The sequence below is a fragment of the Vulpes lagopus genome, chromosome 9 (assembly GCF_018345385.1).
Source record: "Vulpes lagopus strain Blue_001 chromosome 9, ASM1834538v1, whole genome shotgun sequence".
Classification (NCBI taxonomy): Eukaryota; Metazoa; Chordata; class Mammalia; order Carnivora; family Canidae; genus Vulpes; species Vulpes lagopus.
In genome coordinates this window covers 6,714,992-6,734,038 of record NC_054832.1, presented here as the reverse complement: position 1 = coordinate 6,734,038, position 19,047 = coordinate 6,714,992, and the positions used below count along the sequence as shown (strand labels likewise).

Here is a 19,047-nt window from a genome sequence, read left to right as displayed (position 1 = left end):
TTACTGGAGTCTTCAAGAATGTCCCCCACCATTACCACTTCAGGATACTTTCTGCTAAAAGATGTAAATGACCTAAAATTAAATCCTGCAGTGGAAGTAATAAGTGTTTTAATAAAACCTTTCATTTCAGTTTCAAGTGAGAGAACTAAACTTAGACCTTTTTTAGTGCAGGAGGTAAGGAATTTCCTGACTTGTAGTCTGTCCTGTGTGGTGCCTCCAGAAACGCTGCCTTGAAACAGCCTCCCTGGCCCTTTGCATAGACCCCAGGAGAGAAGGGATCGTAGAGTTGAGGCCCCTCCAGGCAGCACGCTTCAGGCAGGTCCTCTCCACCCTGCCCTGCTGTCTGGCGCTCTGGGCTAGGCTGTCTTGAACCTGCGAGGACGCTCCCCTCCATCCCTTCTTCAGAACAGCTGGCTTGTTCCCTGTTGCCTTCCTGCTTGTCCCCCTTTCCTCTGGCCGTTCCCCCTTGCTCCCAGGAAGTGGGCAGTCTTACTTCCCTGCATTTGAGACCAGAAGCAGTAGGAGGAGGAATGGACCCAGCAAATGAAGCCAGTCTTTCTGAGTACTGAATGCATGTTCATCGGTACTGGGTGCTGGATGTGGCGGTTTTGACCAAGGACATGAAGCTGACACAGTCACTCGAGACTTCTTATAAGCTTTCATTAAATTGGGGAAATTTTCACCTCTGATTTCTGTAAATATTTTACCTCTCCTTTTCTCTCTTCTCTTTTGTGGATTGAAATTCCACATTAAATCTTACGGTGACATTTCCCAAACTACATGCCAAGGTGCTGGGGTGCTGTAGCATTTCCCAGGACCCCCACAGTCCTCAGCATCTTGTAGATGCCGCTCGAGCTCTCCGCTTAAGGTAATTGTTTGTAGTTTCAATATTAGATTGTGCTCCACTGACTTATCTTTGTAAAACTGCTATTTTAGCAGTTGTTCTATTAAACAATAAGTAGCCACAATTCCTTTGCCTACAGGGCACTACAAAACTTCTCAAACATGGGGTCAGAGGACACTGCCATTTACATGTCCTCATCCACATTGATCTTCACATGATTTCACTTACTCTTTTTTTAAAGTTGATCGTAAGTGATATCATAGATGCTAATGATTGTTGTAGTGATTGAAAATAATATATTTTCCCCATAATGTATGAGGTTATGAGAAATGTTGTCAGGAAAACTGAATAGTTAATATAAGGGTCATAAATATTTCACCAGTATATAATATGATTTGTATTAACCTACCAATCTATATTTAAAAAGTGTTCTTTTTTTATTATTAAGGAAAGGGTGGATATAGGAAAATGACAAGATATTTCTTTTTCTACTAGTCCACGTCATAGACATTTTCAACTAAAAAATAACAACAACCCTGTCTTGGGATGTAACTTAAATTATTTGATTCCCTATTGGACTTACCTTCTCAGGACATTGTACCACCAAACTGTTAGAACAGAGGTCATACTCCTCCCTTCTGATTTAATAAAAACCTAAGCATGGTACATGACATGTGTGCCCCACTTCCGAGGCAGAGTGTAGTAGAGGACTTTCCTAGGAAATGAGTTTCTCTGCTTTTCTTGCCATAAGGCACACTGGATTCCTTCCGCCAAGCTCCTGCCTCCTTCCTCAGGATCCACTGGCTCTCTGAACCAGGGCTCCCTGAAGGCTATTAGTGAGTGGCCATCCTAGAGTGAATTAGGGGAAACAAGAGGAGAAAATGTGTCATTTCTTTTAAGATCATTTTAATAGGCTTTGGGAAGACAAAAACCAAGGCAAATAATGTTGCAAGTAGTGTAAGAACTTCCAACAAACTCTTGTGATTCAGAAGCAGCCAGGGACAGGCAGGTAAGAAGGGCAGCTGAGCGCGGTTCTCCTGGTTACAGCTTGGCCAACCACGCACACATCAAGTGCAGCATAAGGCCAGATGGATGTTCTCAGCCCTCCTGCAAGCCTCAGTACCAATGGGTGGAAGATTTTGACAACTGATTTTTCCCTACAATAACGTTAAACAAGATCTATTGATGAGCTGAGACAGTTTGGGGCAGATGGAATCCAATGAGTGTGTTCATGTGCAGTGGGAATCTCCTCCCACCACACCCTGGTTTTCAGAAGCTTTAACATATTTCTTCCTCTTTGAAAATCAGTCAGTCTGTTCCTGCTGTTAGGTCATTTAATGTCACAGAGTTTCTTTGAGCTCTTTCTGTGACAGGGATTGAAGTTACAGAGATGGCTAAGTCATCATTTTGACATCAGGGAGTTTAAGAAGTGAAAGAGAAACGAGTAATTATGGCAGAATGGCATAAATAGGGGCTGGGGGATGTGAAGACAAGTGGAATGGAAATAGAAATGAGGGTGAAAATAATTTTGAATGGGGCACGTGGGTATCAGGCAGGATAGTGTCGGAGGGAAGTCATCCCGAGCAGAGGGGCAGAGACTGGAAAGCAGAAAAGACAGGAAGTCTTTGCTTGGAATTAGCATGCGGCTGTGTGGAAAAATCAGTCCCCTGGCTCTTTTGAGCTGTAGGGCCTCGGGGAGTTTCTCTCAGCGCTAAGCCTTGGTTTCCTCGATTGTAAAATGGAAATAGGACAGTGGGCATATGCTAATCTGAACCCAGCCTTATTTTTATCATGTCCCATTCAGGCCCCACTGTTCCATGATTCCTTTACCCATTACCCACACCACAACTTGAATTCTTATGGAGGACCTTGGGCAAAGTATACATCTCTCTTAAAGTCCTTTACTACAGTGGCCTTGTTATGAGAGAGGAAGACTAGTCCTGCATAGTTGCAAAGGCTGCAATAGAGCTGTTAGTTAGAAATAATAAAGACTTTTGTGACTTTTATTTTTAAATGAAGAAGAATGGTAAAAGCATGCTAATGATCAGAATTGGGAGACAGTGACAGGCTTCATAGTAAGGAGTGAGCTCGCTGTCATCAGGGGATACATCCCTGGCAGGACAGTGACAATTCGTACATTTCTTGCACTTTGTAAGAGGTTGTGCTTCTCACACACTGTCCTACACTGTCAGTAATTTTACCAATAACTAGTTGGCAGCTTCCTAGAGAAGAAACAAATTGCCTTGGATTTATTTTATGCTCTGTACAATGTAGGATAATGAAACAGTTGCTCATGAAATTTTTTTTTTAATTGTGTTGGAGACCGGATGGATCACAGAATGCAGAAAAGTAGTAGCAACTGGGTTTCATAACAGGCCTGCTAAATTCTGGGTCAAACAGGGGCAGCAGCACTCGAGAGGTTGTTGGAAATATAGGATGGCAGTCCCCACCCCAGACCTGCCGATTCCCGACTCTGCCCTGACACAGGGCCTGGGTGATGAGGACGCAGAACTGGGGATGTGCCACCCTAGAACCACATTCAGATCATCTTTAAAGGTGCTAAGAGTAAGGGCTTCCTTTGGTCCTCATTGGCTCTGATTTCTTTTGCACGTTCTGAGGGGTTATTACTGAGGCTGCGTTCACGTTTGCTTGCATTGAGCCTCTCATTCACTTGTCAATCCCTGGCAAGAAGGAAAGGTCTCTGAGTGATTAAGCTTCTGTCACAGAAAACCACAGAGATGAAGCAAAGTTGCCCATGACTTTGTTAGGGAGTCTGTAGGAGAGATCATTGCCCCTCAGGTGGTGAGTGCACCAGGGCGTGGGCCTCAGCTCTCTGGAAGCTGTGCTTCCCGCTGCGCTACTGGTGGTACCACGCTAAGACCCTGCCACCGGCTCCCTCCGGCACCCAGCGATCAGCTGTGGGTCCCACTCAGTTAATGGTGCCAGGCTGGCTCGAGCATTCAGGGCTTCTGCCACCAAATTCATTGTTTCACCCTATGCTATTTGCTCCTCATAATATTTATAGACAAAAGCCAAACGGTGTAGTCGTATATGTTTATGCTCTTTCTCTCCCAATCTGCATTATTGCTGCCAAATGTATGGAGTGTACAGAAAGGTGCTGTTGCTAACTCTGTGATGAGAACTGACATGAGCTGTACCTTCCATCTCTTCTTTCTTTCGTTCTCCAATAAGCAGCCCAAGGAAGGTGTCAAGACAGATTCCAAATGGAGGACTGCGTAATAATACCGCTTGCAAAGTGCCTGTGTTGGGGTAGGCACCTTATACTGCCACGTGTAACCTTCACGGCCGTCTTGCAAGAGCTGGGTATTATTGAGGCCATTTTACAGGTAGAAAACTGAGTCTCAACAACCAAGTGACAGAGCAGATCTGAATATGGGAATGTTGGAACTCAAAGCCTGTACTTTTTCATCACATCCTAAAACCTCTGTCAGTCTGTAAATAATTGGTTCTTGATTAATCAGTAACTTTGTATTCAGTCATTTAAAGCATTATTCCCATGAAAGTGCCTGTTCACAGACCTTTCTAGATTATTTCCATATCTGAGTTTCAAACCAGGAACCAGGGTCTCGCTGCTGAAGAATGCAAACAGAAAGAACTGTGACCGTCACACCTATTCATCTGCTTATGGAGCTTAATATTCATGTGTGTGATCTTCCTGCTTTCCCATTAGCCTCATTCTGAACAGTGTGGCAACCTAATTTTATTAATTTGAATCAATTTTTGAAGTAAAAAGAATAATGAATTCCCACTGATTATCATCATCTCATCTAACAGACATTTTTTTCTCTACTTGTCCCCATGTTTTCAGTCTAGCTGTTAAATTTTACCCTGAACTTCGTTCGTAGCACTCAGTGGATACTTGGCAGGATGATCGGATTTTTATGTTAGCCTGCTACTTGCCCCCATGTCTTCCTCTCACCAGAGTGTCCTTTAAAGTAACTGCTGTTTCACACAATTCTCATGGAATTTCAAACACTTAAAAATGAATCTTTAAAGGATCTTTCATAGATAAGTATCCAGAGCTACATATATCAGAATACTTGTCTGAAATTCTGTAACAGACACTTTAGTATGATTCCATATACCCAGAGGGCACATAACCAAACAGTGTTGATGATACTGGGAAAGAATTGTGAGCTTCTTGAGTATACAAATTTATGTCTTTCAATTTGGCGGAAGACTTAAATTTATAGATTCAGAAAACATGCTAAATATTCTGTGGTCCATATAGTGCCTTGGATGGCGGGGATGGGGTATTAGATGAGGAAGCAAGAGCTTTAGTTTGAATAAACACAGATTAACTGATATATCACATAGGAATAGGTTGTACTGTAAGGAGAAACTACTCTCTTTAATCATGTTGAAGATGTTTCTAGATATATCCCAGAGATTAAAAGAGGAGTAAGACTAGAAATTACAGTGTCTGTCATTGCAATTCAGAGTGATTGAAATTTGCATGAATTGTTAGGTACTTTCCGTGTCCTGTGTCATTTTTCCTACACAGTACCGCTAAGAAACAGTTTGTATAACCCACTTCACTCTGGAGGAACTGGTTTGGAAAGTTCAGACTTGATTAGCTTGAGTGTTAACTGGAAGGCAGAAGTTAAGACAAGTGTAGTGAATAACTGAATTCAGGTCTGACTCCAGTGTCCTTTCTCTTGACCAGCATGTTCACTAAACCAATTTTTATGGCCTAGGATGAACAAAAACAGACCTAATTTACAATTCTTATAAAAGGGATAATACAAGTGACCTAAGGGTGGAAGTCTTAGATCTTGCATCTTTTCGATGGCCTTAAAGTTTTGAGAAGTACTGGTCAGGTTTTTTTGTAAGATGTCCCCCATCTGGGATGGGTCTAATGTTTTTCTCAAGATTAGCCTGGGGTTAAAGGTTTGGGGAACAAACCCCACAAAGATATGAAGTGTCATTTTCATCACATTATGTCAAGGATCCATATTGTCCACAGGACTCAGTGCAGCTGATGTTGCCTTGGTAACCTGGCTGAAGTCATATTTGTCAGGTTTCCTCACTTTTTCCCCCCACGAAGGATAGAATACCTGCATAAATTATTGGAATATTTTTTCTCTTCTCTCCAACTTATTACTTCAATCATTTGTTTATGTTAGTGTGGACTTATGGGTGTTTATACATTGTATACAGTGGGTTAAAATTCAGTAATGCTTATTCTTTTTACTCAAGTTGTTTTAGCTTTGGTTACTGGGTGTTCTTTGAGTTGGCTCCCCTGCTCCTTCCACATACCCTCAAAAATTTTTTTTATTGGTTATTTTACATTTATTTCTTTATTTTTGAGCACTTCCTTACTTGTTGCTCTATAAGTTGCCCTAGCATCATCTTGCAGACTTCCTGCTCTAGTCCTGGACACTGCCATTTCTCCGAGGAGCCTTGGTTCCTTTCATTGGAGGGTGGGAGAGACCAAGATCTGAATGCGGGTTCTGCTCCTTGCTGCTGGTATGTCCTTGCTTCTAGGCCCTGTCAGCTAACAGAGTGAGGAAGCATATGTATGCTGCTAAGCCATATCTGCACATGTTTCTATGTGTGACCGCCTGTACCCAGAGTAAATGGATCAAGAGTTCATACTGATGTCTCCGATTCCAATCCATGACCATAGTGTTCATTCTAGCCTCTTCCCCTCGCGTATCTGTAACCATCACTCCAACACCATCCATTTAATTGCTTGATTCCAGGGTACGTATAGAGTGTATCAGAATCATTACGTGTACCTGCATCCCTCCTCATGAGATGTAAGCGTATCACCTAGAGCAGTGCTTATGTGCCGTTCTTTTGCCTTTAGCCTTACAAGCTTCACTCTTTTCTAAATTTATTTTACCTCTCAACTTCATAAAGGTGTTGTATATGTTTTTCATACAGGTAAAATGTTTTGTCACATTTAGCATTCCATCTTAGAAGCCCTCAATTTCCTAAATTATATATATATATATATATATATATATATATATATATATATTTAGTTTGCATACATTAAAGTTCACTCTTTGTGCTGTAAGTTCTGTGGATGTTGACAAATGCTTTGTGTCACATATCCACCATTTCAGCACCCTGCAGAATAGTTTTGTTCCCCTCCCGTGTTCCCATGGCTTTACCTGTTCACTCCTCACCTCAACCTGTGTCAATCATGCATTCTTTTTTTTTTTTTTAACTCATCACTAGTTTTTTTCTTTCCCAGTACGTCCTATAATTGGAGTCATACAGTGTGTAGCCTTTTGAGATTGGCTTCTTTCACTTAGAAACATTCATTTAGGTTCATCCATGTCTTTTCCTGGCTTATGAGCTCGTTTCTCTTCATTGCCAAATATTATTCCATTATATGCATGCACCCCAGCCTGCTTACCCATTCATCCCTTAAAGATATCGATATCTCGGTGGTTTTAGGCACGGTGCGTAAAGCTTCAACAGACTTTCATGTGCAAGTAAGTTTTCGAATCATGTGAGTAAATACCTAGGAATACAGTTGCTGGGTTGAATGATAATATCGTGGTTGGCTTTGTAAGAAAGTGCCAATCTGTCCTCGTAAGGGACTGTACTCTTTTGCATGCCCACCAGCAACGAATGAGAGCACCTTGTTCTTCACATCCTTGCCATCAATTGGTATATTCAGTTTCTTTTGATTTTAGTTATTCTAATAGATTATAATTGGCAATTTCTTTTGATTTAGTTATTCTAATATAATTTAATTTGCAATTCCCTAATGACAAATGATATAGAACATTTTTTCCTTTGGTTATTTGCCATTCTGTGTAGCTTCTCCAGTGAGCGGGTCTGTTCCTTTGCCCATTTTTTAATTGGATTTTCTTATTGTTGAGTTTTAAAAGTTCTTTGTATATTTTGGATACAAGATTTTTTTTTTTTATCAGATATATGTTTTTTTCAAGTATTTTCTCCTTTTCTGTGACCTGTCTCTTCATCTTTTAACAGTGTCCTTCTCAGAGAAGTCTTTAATTTTAAGAAAGTCCAGCTTACCAATTTTTAGCTCATGGATTACGTTTTATATGTTGTATCTAAAACTCATCATCAGGGCAGCCCAGGTGGCTCAGCGGTTTAGCGCCGCCTTCAGCCCAGGGCCTGATCCTGGAGACCTGGGATCAAGTCCCACATTGACCTCCCTGCCAGGAGCCTGCTACTCCCTCTGCCTGTGTCTCTGCCTCTCTCTCTGTCTCTCTCTCTCTCTCTCTCTCTCTCTCATGAATAAATAAATAAAATCTTAAAAAAATAAAACCTCATCAAACCAAAGTCACACTGATTTCTTGATTTCTTCTGAATTTTCTTCTATAAGTTTTATATTTTATATTAAGTCTAAAATCCATTTTGAGTTAACTTTTGTGAAAGATATGTCTAGGTTCTTTTCTGTTTCCTTTTTTTTTTTTTTTTCTTTCTCTGGCACAGATAGAAGTCTGTTTGTTCCAGCACTATTTCATTGAATTGTCTTTGCTCCTTTGTCAGTAGTCCCTTGACTGCATTTCTATGGATCAATTTCAGGGCTCTCTCTTTTGTTCTACTGTTCTGTGTGTATATTTTTTCCGTCAATACTTATTACCTTGATTACTGTAGCTTCATAATAAGTCAGATGCTGTGAGTCATCTAGAATTTTCTTCTTCAGTATTAAGTTGTCTGTTCTGGCTCTTTTGCCTTTCTATATACAGCTCTAGAATATGTTTGTCAGTCTACAAAGTATTTTTCTGGGATTTTGATTAGGATTATATTGAGTCTGTAGGTCAAGATGAGAATTGGCAAGTGAACAGTATTGACTGTAATAATCGTTAAGCATAGGATATTTCTCCTTTGATTTATTTCATCAGAGTTTTATGGTTTTCTACATAGAATAGTTAGTTGTACAGTTAGATTTTGTTAGGTTTGTACCAAAACATTTCATTTCTTTCCTTGCCTTAATAAATGTTATCATTACTTTGTATTTTTAATTTTTTTTATTGTGTATTTTTTTAAAGACTTATTTTTTTTCTGCAGCAATTTTAGGTTCACAACAAAATGGAGAGGAAGGTACAGAGATTTCCCAAAGGCCCCTTGCCCCTCCACCCCCGCCGACATGCATAGGGGAATATGAAATACTTCACAAATTGATATGTTGTCCTTGAGCAGAGACTCTGCTAATCTTCTCGGTATTATTACAATTTTAGTATATATCTTACCAAAACAAATACTGTTAAATTATCTTTTTTAATTTCAAATTTTAGTTGTCCATTGCTGTTGTATGATATATATTGTTGAGTTATTGTCTGTATTCTGAGACCTTGGTTTGTGCAATAAGCTCTAGGAGTTTTTATTTTGCTTCCTTTGTTTTATTTTGTTATGATTAATTCTTTGGGAATTTTTACATGGAAATGATGTCACCTGTAAATAAAATTTTATTTTTTCTTCCACAATCTTACGAGTTTTATTCCCTTTTCTTACTGAATTAGGACTTCCAGTAAAATTTGAATAGGAGTAGTAAGAATGGCCATCCTTGCCTTATTCCCAGTCATAAGGGGAAGCATCCAGTTTCTTACCTTTCAGTATGATAGTAGTTGTAGGTTTTTGTAGATCTTTGTTTCGACTTGGAGATATTTTCCTCTATTCCTGCTTTGTTGAGAATTTTTATCATGAATGATGTTGCATTTTGTTAGATGTTTTTTTCTGCTCTTTATGATTGTATGATTTTTTTTTTCCCCTAAGCCTGTTGATGTGGTAGGTCACATTTGTTTGCTAATGTTGAACCAGCCTTACATACCTGGAATAAATCCCACTTGGTCATGGTATATACCTTTTAAATATATTGTTGGGGATCCCTGGGTGGCGCAGCGGTTTGGCGCCTGCCTTTGGCCCAGGGCGCGATCCTGGAGACCCGGGATCGAGTCCCACGTCGGGCTCCCGGTGCTTGGAGCCTGCTTCTCCCTCTGCCTGTGTCTCTGCCTCTCTCTCTCTCTGTGTGACTATCATAAATTAAAAAATAAACAAATAAATAAATATATTGTTGGATTTAATTTGCTACTATTATTGAGGAATTGTGCACCTTTGTTCTTGGAAAGATGTGGATTTTGTTTTGTTTTGTTTGGTTTCATTTCATAATGTCTTTGGTTATTAGGAGGCCTCATCCTTTTTCTGCTTTGGATGACGTGTCCCTTCCTGGGAGGTCAGATATCAGCTAGGCCAGTCCCTTGGCATCTTCCCTAGACTAATATATAAAAGAATTGACCAGTGTAACCATCTGGGCTTGGTGCTTTTCTTTTCTTTTCTCTCTCTCTTTTTTTTTTTTTAATAGAGGGATGGAGGGGGGCAGAGTGGGAGGCAGAATCTTAAGCAGGCTCCATGGCCAGTATGGAGCCTGATGTGGGGCTCGATCTTACAACCCCAATATCATGACCTGAGCTGAAATCAAGAGTCAGGTTCATAACTGACTGAGCTACCCAGGGACCCTGGTGCTTTTTTTGTTTTGAAAGGTTAGTAATTACTTTTTCACTGAAGTTCTTTAATAGAGAGAACTTTATTCCAGTTGCTTCATGCCCCATTTGTGGGGTTTGGGTTTGGTCATTTGTATATTTCAAGGAATTAGTGAAATTCATCTAAGTTAACAAATTTATAGGCCTTGAGTTTGTAATCTTCCTTTATATCCTTTAATGCCCTTTCAGTCAGTAGTGAGGACCCCAATTTCATTTCTGATATTGTTTATTTTTCTTGTTTAGCATATCGAGATGTTTATCAATTATATTGATCCGTTCAAAGAAACAGCTTTTGGTTTTGATAATTTTCTCTGTTTTTAGCTAGGTATTTGTTATCCCAATCAAACTGAAGAAGACATGTAGGCATCCACATTATCTGTGACAGTTCTCCTTATTTGGGGGATGTTGTGGCAGGTGGATCACGCCAAATCTTTATTCTGTGGTGTAGCTGCATTTTTCCATCTTCATTTCTTCATAAGCCTTGCACATTTTCTCAAGTTTTTGCTTATGTTGAGCTCTTCTTGATACAGCCTCTTTCTTCCTCTCTGACTTGAAATCTTATATTTTATGTTAGAAATACATAAATATGCTGAATTCTACTTCAGAAAGTATCTGTGTTTATTTAACTTAAGAATGGTATTTTAAATTACTAAATGTTCAGTACATGATTTGGGAAGGTACATTTAATTTTCTCTTTCATGGAACTCTGATGTATGCTTTGGTCCCTAGCTTTGCTAGTGGTGTGTCCTCGGTTTGAAGATCTCTGTAGCCTCAGTTTCCTTGTCCACAGACAAGCAGATACAGCCCACTTCATAGTGCTGGCATGAAGGTTGGTTGTGAGCCTGACCTGGCATCACAGAGAGATCCTCAGTAGGTGCAGCCTTCCCACGTGTCATAGCTTCCTACTCTCTCTTAGCCAGAAATTGAGTCTTGGGGTTTCTTTGTTTTCATTTTATTTATTGCTGCTGGATAAGCCACCGAAATGACTTAACTTCCTTTTGGTATGTAGTTGTTGCTCGCTTACTTTAGTTTTCACTTTGCATATGATTTCCTTATTTCTCTTTACAGAAATATGGAACGTTGATTTTTCTGAAATATAAATTCATGTGAACCATGGAATGGTAGAGAATATGATGAATATTGCTAACTTGACCTTCTTGCTTGCAGGGGAAGGGGAGGAGTCACCACCCGGCCAGTTGGAGTTGGTGTACCACGAGGGACGCCAGCTTCCAGGGGAGTCCTTTCCACCCGAGGGCCAGTGAGTCGGGGAAGAGGACTTCTCACTCCCAGAGCAAGAGGAGTTCCCCCAACTGGGTACAGACCTCCACCACCACCCCCAACACAAGAGACCTATGGAGATTATGTAAGTCAAGTCAGGTCACACAGCAGCTGTGCTGATCTGATCGAGCCAGTGCATACATACATAGCATTGGACGTTGTAACCAAGTACCTGCCCTTACTTGCTGTTATCCTCAAATATTCCACCTTAGTTCACCAAACATTTATTGAGTGCTAAATAAGGTGTGTCATGAGAAGTATAAAAAATGAGAAAGAAATAGCCTCTTTCATCAAGTAGCTTACGTCTAAGATAGGGAAGATGCATTTGGGTGGTGGGAGGTTCGAGCCCAGGATCAAGGAGACATATTATCAAGCTCTTACAAGTTTCAATGTAACATTCGTTCATGTTCCACTCCAGGTTGCCTCTGAGTAATTCAGTCATTTAAAAAAGAATCACCTACAGATACCAAGTTGTTTTTACCCTGAAGTATTTTCCTCTTAAGTGCTGCTGCTGAATGTGGATTCTTAGTTGAATTTTTTTTCAGTGAAGAAAACAAAAGTTCCCAGTTTTTTATGTTAATGCAAATCAGTGTTTCCATTTACCATTCAATAAGTCTTTGATACGGTTCATAGACTTAACTGAATGTAAGAGAAAGAAAATATATCTCGTGGAAACTGGGTGGAGGGAAAGGGCAGAGGAGTTCTTGAACAAGCATACAAGCCCCCTGGGATTCTTCCTGTGACTTTTGAATTTAACATAAATAAAGAAAATAAGTGCTGGGTAGATGTTTCATATTAGTGATTGAAAGTCTTAAAGAAACCGTACATGAACTGTTGTCGGAGGGAAGCAGTGATGGGCTGAAGTGCAAGTTCCGATGGGTTTTCATGTTTCATGTTGGGGAGATCTCTTGCTGAGTGCTTGGTGCCTCTCTGCGTGGTGTCCGGACGGCTGCCTTCATCTCTGGGCCGTAGAGAACGTTGTCTTCAGCAGCAGCCACTGGAAAGATCAAAGTTTTTGTACTGGACCTTGTGTAATTCCCTGAGTATGCTGTGTCCTCTCGGGCTTCCAGACCTTTGTTTTTGCTGCTCTCTCTGCCCAGAGTCTCACCTCATACACTTCCTGTTTGTCCTTGTCCACCTGGGTCAGCTATCCCTAGGGAAACTCAGAGGAGGTAGAGCTGCCATATTGAGCACTGCTGTTGGAGTCCCATGTCTCTCTCCCACCTACGCTGGGACTCCTGGAGGGGCAAGGATGGTTAGCTTCCCTCTCTCAATGAATGGCAGAGAACGGATCCCGGGAACCAAGTAAATAACTAAATCCCATAATACTTTCACATTTTGCTATTCAGCTGAGGAAAGATGTGGCCTCTATCCCTTCTCCTTGTTTTTCATACGGTCTGACACGTTCCTATGTCCTAATATTTTGACCAAGCTGACAATAATAATCATGCCTCACGCTCTTCCACAAATTTAGAGTCTCTTGAGGATAGCAGAGGCTGCAAAGGGAAGAAAGAGCTGTTCAGTTTCTTCCAGGTAGGCCCCATGCCTGCTGTTTTCCAGCTGGGCTTACTTTGAGTTCTCTTAGGTTTGGATTAATGTAGGTCTAGCTAGATGGCATGGCCGTAACTGTCAAGCAGAGTGTGCGGGAAAGCCGGATCCTCAGCCCTACTACACCATCAGTATGGTAACAAGTCACACGAAGTGCTTGTCTGGCTTCACTGTCACATTTCAGAAAGAGCAGTTACCTTCTCTCCATACATTAATTCACCTTTCCATTCAACAAGATGGATTGAATTCCCACTGTGTGAACAATACACACGTGTCCTCTCTCGCTAGTTGTACACTAGTGAGTCTAGGATGAAATTAGGTGAATACAAATAAACATTTCCTGGAAGGTTCAACTCCAGGGGAGGAAAGAGGGGAGAAATTTAAGATGTTGTTGTTGTTGTTGTTTTAATCTATTTGTAGCTCTGCTTTTTATTGATAAATGATGGGAAAGGCATTAAAGCAATTGATTTGGAAAGAATTCTGTTGAGTTAATTTACTTGCCCTTCCACCGTCTACCATGGAAAATGGGCAGCAGCCGTGCAGCAGAATCCGTGTGTCCTTTCAGGAGCAGGCAGAGTTTGAGGCCTTCAGAGAGAATGTAGCCTCCCCTGTTTGGGTCCCACACTTACCTGGCACTCCTCCAGGCACTGTCACTGTCACTGTGGCCACAGTTCCAACATGGGGTCCTCTTCCTGCCACCCTGCAGTGTTGCCTTCAAGTAACCAACGGCCGTGTTTGCCATCCTCATTTGAGACCCCACTGTCCCCCTCCTGTGATTCTGTCCTGTTTCACACCTGAACACCTTTCAGGCAGGGAAGTCTCTCACAGGAGCAGGTCTCTGAAAGTCCTGATTTTTCCACTCTAGGACTGGATCACTTTTCTGCGTCAGCCTACAGAGGCTCCCTCTCCCTCAGTTACTCTTCCCATATACCCCCTCTGCTTCTCTTCTCCACTCTCCTGCCTTGCAAAAAATGGTCACTTTTCTATTCTTGGAGTTCCAACCATTCTTTCTTTACATATTAGAATGAATTCATAGGTGTTCAGGATAGTTTGATAGTTATCTAGCTAAATTTGGGGGACCAGATGAAATGAGGACCCCAGGTCTTCCACCATCTTCTCTCCCTCCTGCTATCCTTATTTGAATTCATCTGGTGTGCAACATTGGCAATTTTGTCACATTCATATAACAACTCCTACACACATGACTGCTTTCTGAGTGTGCTCTAGGTGGTAGAGTAGGACACAAAAGGAATATGGTTGACTCTTGAACTACACGAGTTCAAACTGCATGGCTCCACCTGTATGGATTTTTTCTGATAATAGTACAGTACTATACATGTATTTTGTCTTCCTTAGGATTGTCTTAAGATTTTTTCTTTTTTTTTTAAGATTTTATTTTATTTATTCATGAGAAACACAGAGAGGAGAGAGAGAGAGAGAGAGAGAGAGAGAGAGGCAGAGACACAGGCAGAGGGAGAAGCAGGCTCCATGCAGGAAGCTCGACATGGGACTCAATCCCGGGTCCCCAGGATCACGCCCTGGGCCAAAGGCAGGCGCTAAACCGCTGAGCCCCCCGGGCTGCCCAAGATTTTCTTTTCTCTGGGTTATCTTATTATAAGAGGATAGTATATAATACATATAAAATATAAAACGTGTTAATCAACTATGTTATTGGTAAGACTTCTGGTCAGCAAGAGGCCATTTATTAGTAGTTAGGCTTTTGGGTAGTCAAATGTTATATGCAGATTTTCAACTGCATGGGATTGACTGCTCCTACTCCTGCACTGTTCAGTGGTCACTCTTCCCCAAGTTAAATTATTGTCCCAAAGCATTTGGATTATGTGCTATACCTTTCCCTCTTGATTTGTATCTGTTAAACCTAGAAAGATTGATTAAAACTAATAGCCAAGAACAAGGTTTTTCCCCACTTCACCTAGCTTTTTGCAAGCCCTCTACAGTGTTATAGTGAACGCTTCATGTAGCTGAACACTGTATATAGCAAAGAGTGTTGGGAACTAGTGTGAGGAGGAGACACAGTACCCCCCCCCCCAACTTGCCTCAGTAGCTCTGCCTCGCAGGTGTGCTCTTTTGACCTCACCTTCATTTCCTGACCCAATTTGAATTTAATTTTTTACTTCCAGCCCTTCTAAATATAACTTTGCAGGGTCTGGCATATTTCCAGACATTGACCATTAGTCCTAACTGTTTGAAATCCTGAAGATTATTCACACAATCTGCTTAGCTTTGGAGCATGGGAAGGGGAAAACCAAACTTAAACTTTTAAAAATGTGTTGTTTTGTAGGACATTAGATTAGGTGGGTGTACTGAAAGATTTCCAACTTAGAAAGATGTCCAACTTAGAAAGATTTCCAACTATTTTGTAACCCCTACAAAATAGTTATCTATTCATGTGGCAAGTGGGAAAGTGGAAGTTGATCTTTAAAATAATTATCCCATTGGGATCCCTGGGTGGCGCAGCGGTTTGGCACCTGCCTTTGGCCCAGGGCGCGATCCTGGAGACCCGGGATCGAATCCCACGTCGGGCTCCCGGTGCATGGAGCCTGCTTCTCCCTCTGCCTGTGTCTCTGGCTCTGTCTCTCCTTCTATCTCTCAAGAATAAATAAATAAAATCTTTAAAAAAAATAAATAAAAAAAATAAAATAAAATAATTATCCCATTGAACCAGAACGATCATATATAGTAGTTTCTAAACTCCTTGAGGATATCGATCGCTTGCTTGCCATCTACCTCTATATTCCCGGCACCTACTATAACATCTGGCACATAGAGGGTTTTTAATAAGTGTTTGGTGAATGAATGAATGAATGTTCTCAATACTGAGTTTGGAAAAACTGCCATGTGTGGAGAACCCACCCCAGATGTCTCCTGTGTGGTTTTCATTTTTACTCATTTAGCAGTTTATGTATAAGTTAATTATGAGCATATAGCTGTATAGTGCAATCATTAATATACATCTGTTTCTCACAAGATTATAAACTTCTAGGGAAAAACACTGTATCTCTAGCCAGTAGCATCATTTCTGGCACATTATATGCATTTAGTAAATCTTCACTGGATTAGAGACCTGGTAAGTTTTCCTAATGAAAACGTCCCAAGTCATTACTGTAACCATCCAGTGGGAAGCAGTATGATAGTTGGCATTTGAAAAAAACATCTTGTCTTAGTTATCCTTGTCTTCTCATGTTCAAAGGGCAGTTACAGGTTATAAAGAAATCAGACTAATTCTGTGTAGCTTCTGAAAGTAGTAGAGCAATGTAAATCTCATCTCAGTATAAGAACGAACTTTCCAGAATGATGTACTATTTAATGAGAAACTACTCTCCATGAGGCAGTTTGATATATGTTCTCTCATGTTCTTCTCATAGCCACTCAGTGAGATGTTATGATCCTATCATACAAATGAGAATTGAAGGCTGGGACAGTTAAGTGTCTTGCCTAAAGTCACGTGGCTGATGAAGAAGGAGCAGATGTGGGATTCAGAATTCAAGGCCTGTATTCTATCTTGAGCAGTCGGGGCTTTATTAAAAACTGTGCTCTAGTGGCTGAGATTATAGGCTCATCTCATGTTTGGAGAAAAATGCAGTGGGTACCGCATGTTGCCCTCCTCAGGAGCGTGAGAGGGGTGACCAGAAATTGCATTAGATGACCCCTGTGGTCCCTTGTCCCGTAATCATCCGCTGGTTTTAAGCTAGATAAATGGAAATTGAGAATAATTAGGAAGAACAGAATGGGGTTTGGACTTTTAAAAGTAATAAATGGCAATTTGTTATATTTACTAGCAAAAAGAAAAACTACTATTTCTTTAAGAGTTTCAGAGCATCTGTAACTCTAAAAAAGACTTGTCATTCCTTTGGAACTCAGAAATGTAATTTTTAAAGACCCTCCGTGAAATACGTTCATAGTGATAAATGCTTTATTTCTATGAACTTGTTTGGTTGTATCTAACCAATTCAATTTACCTTTCATTTTAACTGCCATTTAACATTTATTATCTGAAGACATTATTTCCAGGATAAAAGACAAAAATTGTATCAGTTGCTTATTTAAACAAAAAAGAGAGTAACATCCTATTCCTTCAGATCCTGCCACAGCTGCGAACGTACACGTTTACTCCATATGCTTCAGAGCATGTGCACTAACCTGAAGGTATTCCAGCATAGTGTTAGGCTCAAAAACTCAATGAGTGGTTTGTGTTACAGTTGTTGGTAAGCAGTTACAGTATGCCCGTTATAAGAATATGCTTGATTAGCCCCAGTGAGAAAGCCTGATAATTTGAAGGTATTTCCTTGTCAAAATGTGCCTATTGAAATTTGACTGATTTTTCTCAAGGTGTGTTTGTGAAGATACTTGATCATTTATAATGTCATCTGAGCCAACTGTTCTTCATCACAGTCACTGTCACAAAATACTCCCTGAGCATGTGTCCTTGAGAAGAACATCTGTTAGCAAATAAATCTGTTGGTCCGTGAGATGAGTGTTAGGAGAGGACAGGTGACACACAGTAGCCGTGTGCGTGCAACAGGCTTGCCGTCGGGGAGAACAGATCCTCCCGTCACTGAACGCTTGTCTTGTAAGAATAACTCTAAGGAAACAAGACAATTCAACGTGATTAGCTTTTTTTCCAGGAAAGAAGAAAACAGATAATGGATATGTTTTCAACCATTTGCGTATAAATTGGGACCTTCTGCTCCACTTTTAACTTCGTAAAATTAGACATAATTACTGTAACTTCTCATCTCTTTTTTGAGAACAAGAAGTACCTCTTCCCCAAAATGACATTGATTCATTACTTGTGTCCAAATTATTAAATAACTGACAAAGTAATTAGCATAACCCAGAATACATTCAATGAGAGCACTTTAACAATTCAAAATGTTGGTGTAATTACACAGAAAGACATGTTTGATGCTTCCTGGCAGAGCCCAATTTACATATGAATTTCTAAAATGAAACCATTTTTGATAAATCCCTTTAGGCTCGACATGCAGAAAAAACCAACCAAAATAGATGCATGGTCTGCAAGCACTATCTTTTACTGTCTCTGAAAAACGTTGTCCGTTCCCATGATTTTGTTCATAACGACTAGGCCTAACTCCCTAACTCTGGCCTCTCCGCCGCGTGCCCTCCAGTACCCGCTTCCGTGTCCTTCTGTCCCTGGCACCCCAGGCACCATCCGAGCCGCTCGCAGAGGCGGGGACCGTGGCCTGTGATCACAAGCCCACCAAGCCCTGGCACGTCTGCGAGGCTGTTTGGCCTCCAGCTCCTCACGGCAGCCCAGCCTGGGGGAAGGCGCTTGTCGTCCTCGTCCTCAGAGCCACCCGGGTCTCCCTCGCACATCCAGCCCGTGGGCGTGACCGTGTCCTCCCCGCCCTTCTCCCCGGCTGCACCTGTCTGCGATGTTTGTCTCCACGTCTCAGCTGTCACCCACTTTCCATCTGGTTGGCTTGACCGTTCCTACCACCCGACATACAACAGTGTTTCAGTAAATACTGGTTGTTGAGATGGATGGACGGACGGATGGATGGATGTGCAGACAGACGTGTGGGTGATTGCCGTGGCCTACTGACTCACGCCCTTGCTCACAGCCCTGTCCTGGCTCTGCGTCCTTCCCTTCACACTACTTCTAGAGCACTTTCTAGTGTTTCAATTCCAGCTCCAGAACAGAAGAACTAGTTTAGAATTCTAGAAGGAAAGCTTGAGATTCTTCTGAGTGACATCTAAGGCCTGAAGTCCTGTCTGACTGCTCAGCCTCCTAACCCTCTGCTGTCCCCCAGTGATCGTTTCACATCCTGTTGACCTGTCGTGGCTCCTTCAACACAGCAGGGACCTGAATGCCCTGTCGCCTAAAATGTGCTGTCCGCTCTC

General features: G+C 41.2%; 1 protein-coding gene and 1 non-coding gene across 4 annotated transcripts in view; one reads left to right on the top strand and one right to left on the bottom strand.

The window, feature by feature from the left end:
* Positions 1-19,047, top strand: part of KHDRBS3 (KH RNA binding domain containing, signal transduction associated 3) — a 185,017-nt gene that overhangs the window by 102,133 nt on the left and 63,837 nt on the right. For all 3 annotated transcript variants that reach the window (XR_005989996.1, XM_041769545.1, XM_041769546.1), the window contains exon 6: positions 11,503-11,698. Coding sequence is in view for 2 of the 3 variants with exons in the window: in XM_041769545.1 (XP_041625479.1) it covers positions 11,503-11,698 (196 nt within the window). In the remaining variant the exon portion in view is untranslated. The remainder of the gene's footprint in view (positions 1-11,502; positions 11,699-19,047) is intronic.
* LOC121499178 lies at positions 8,954-9,058 on the bottom strand. The gene has a single exon (XR_005990026.1). It is a non-coding gene; the product is annotated as a U6 spliceosomal RNA (small nuclear RNA).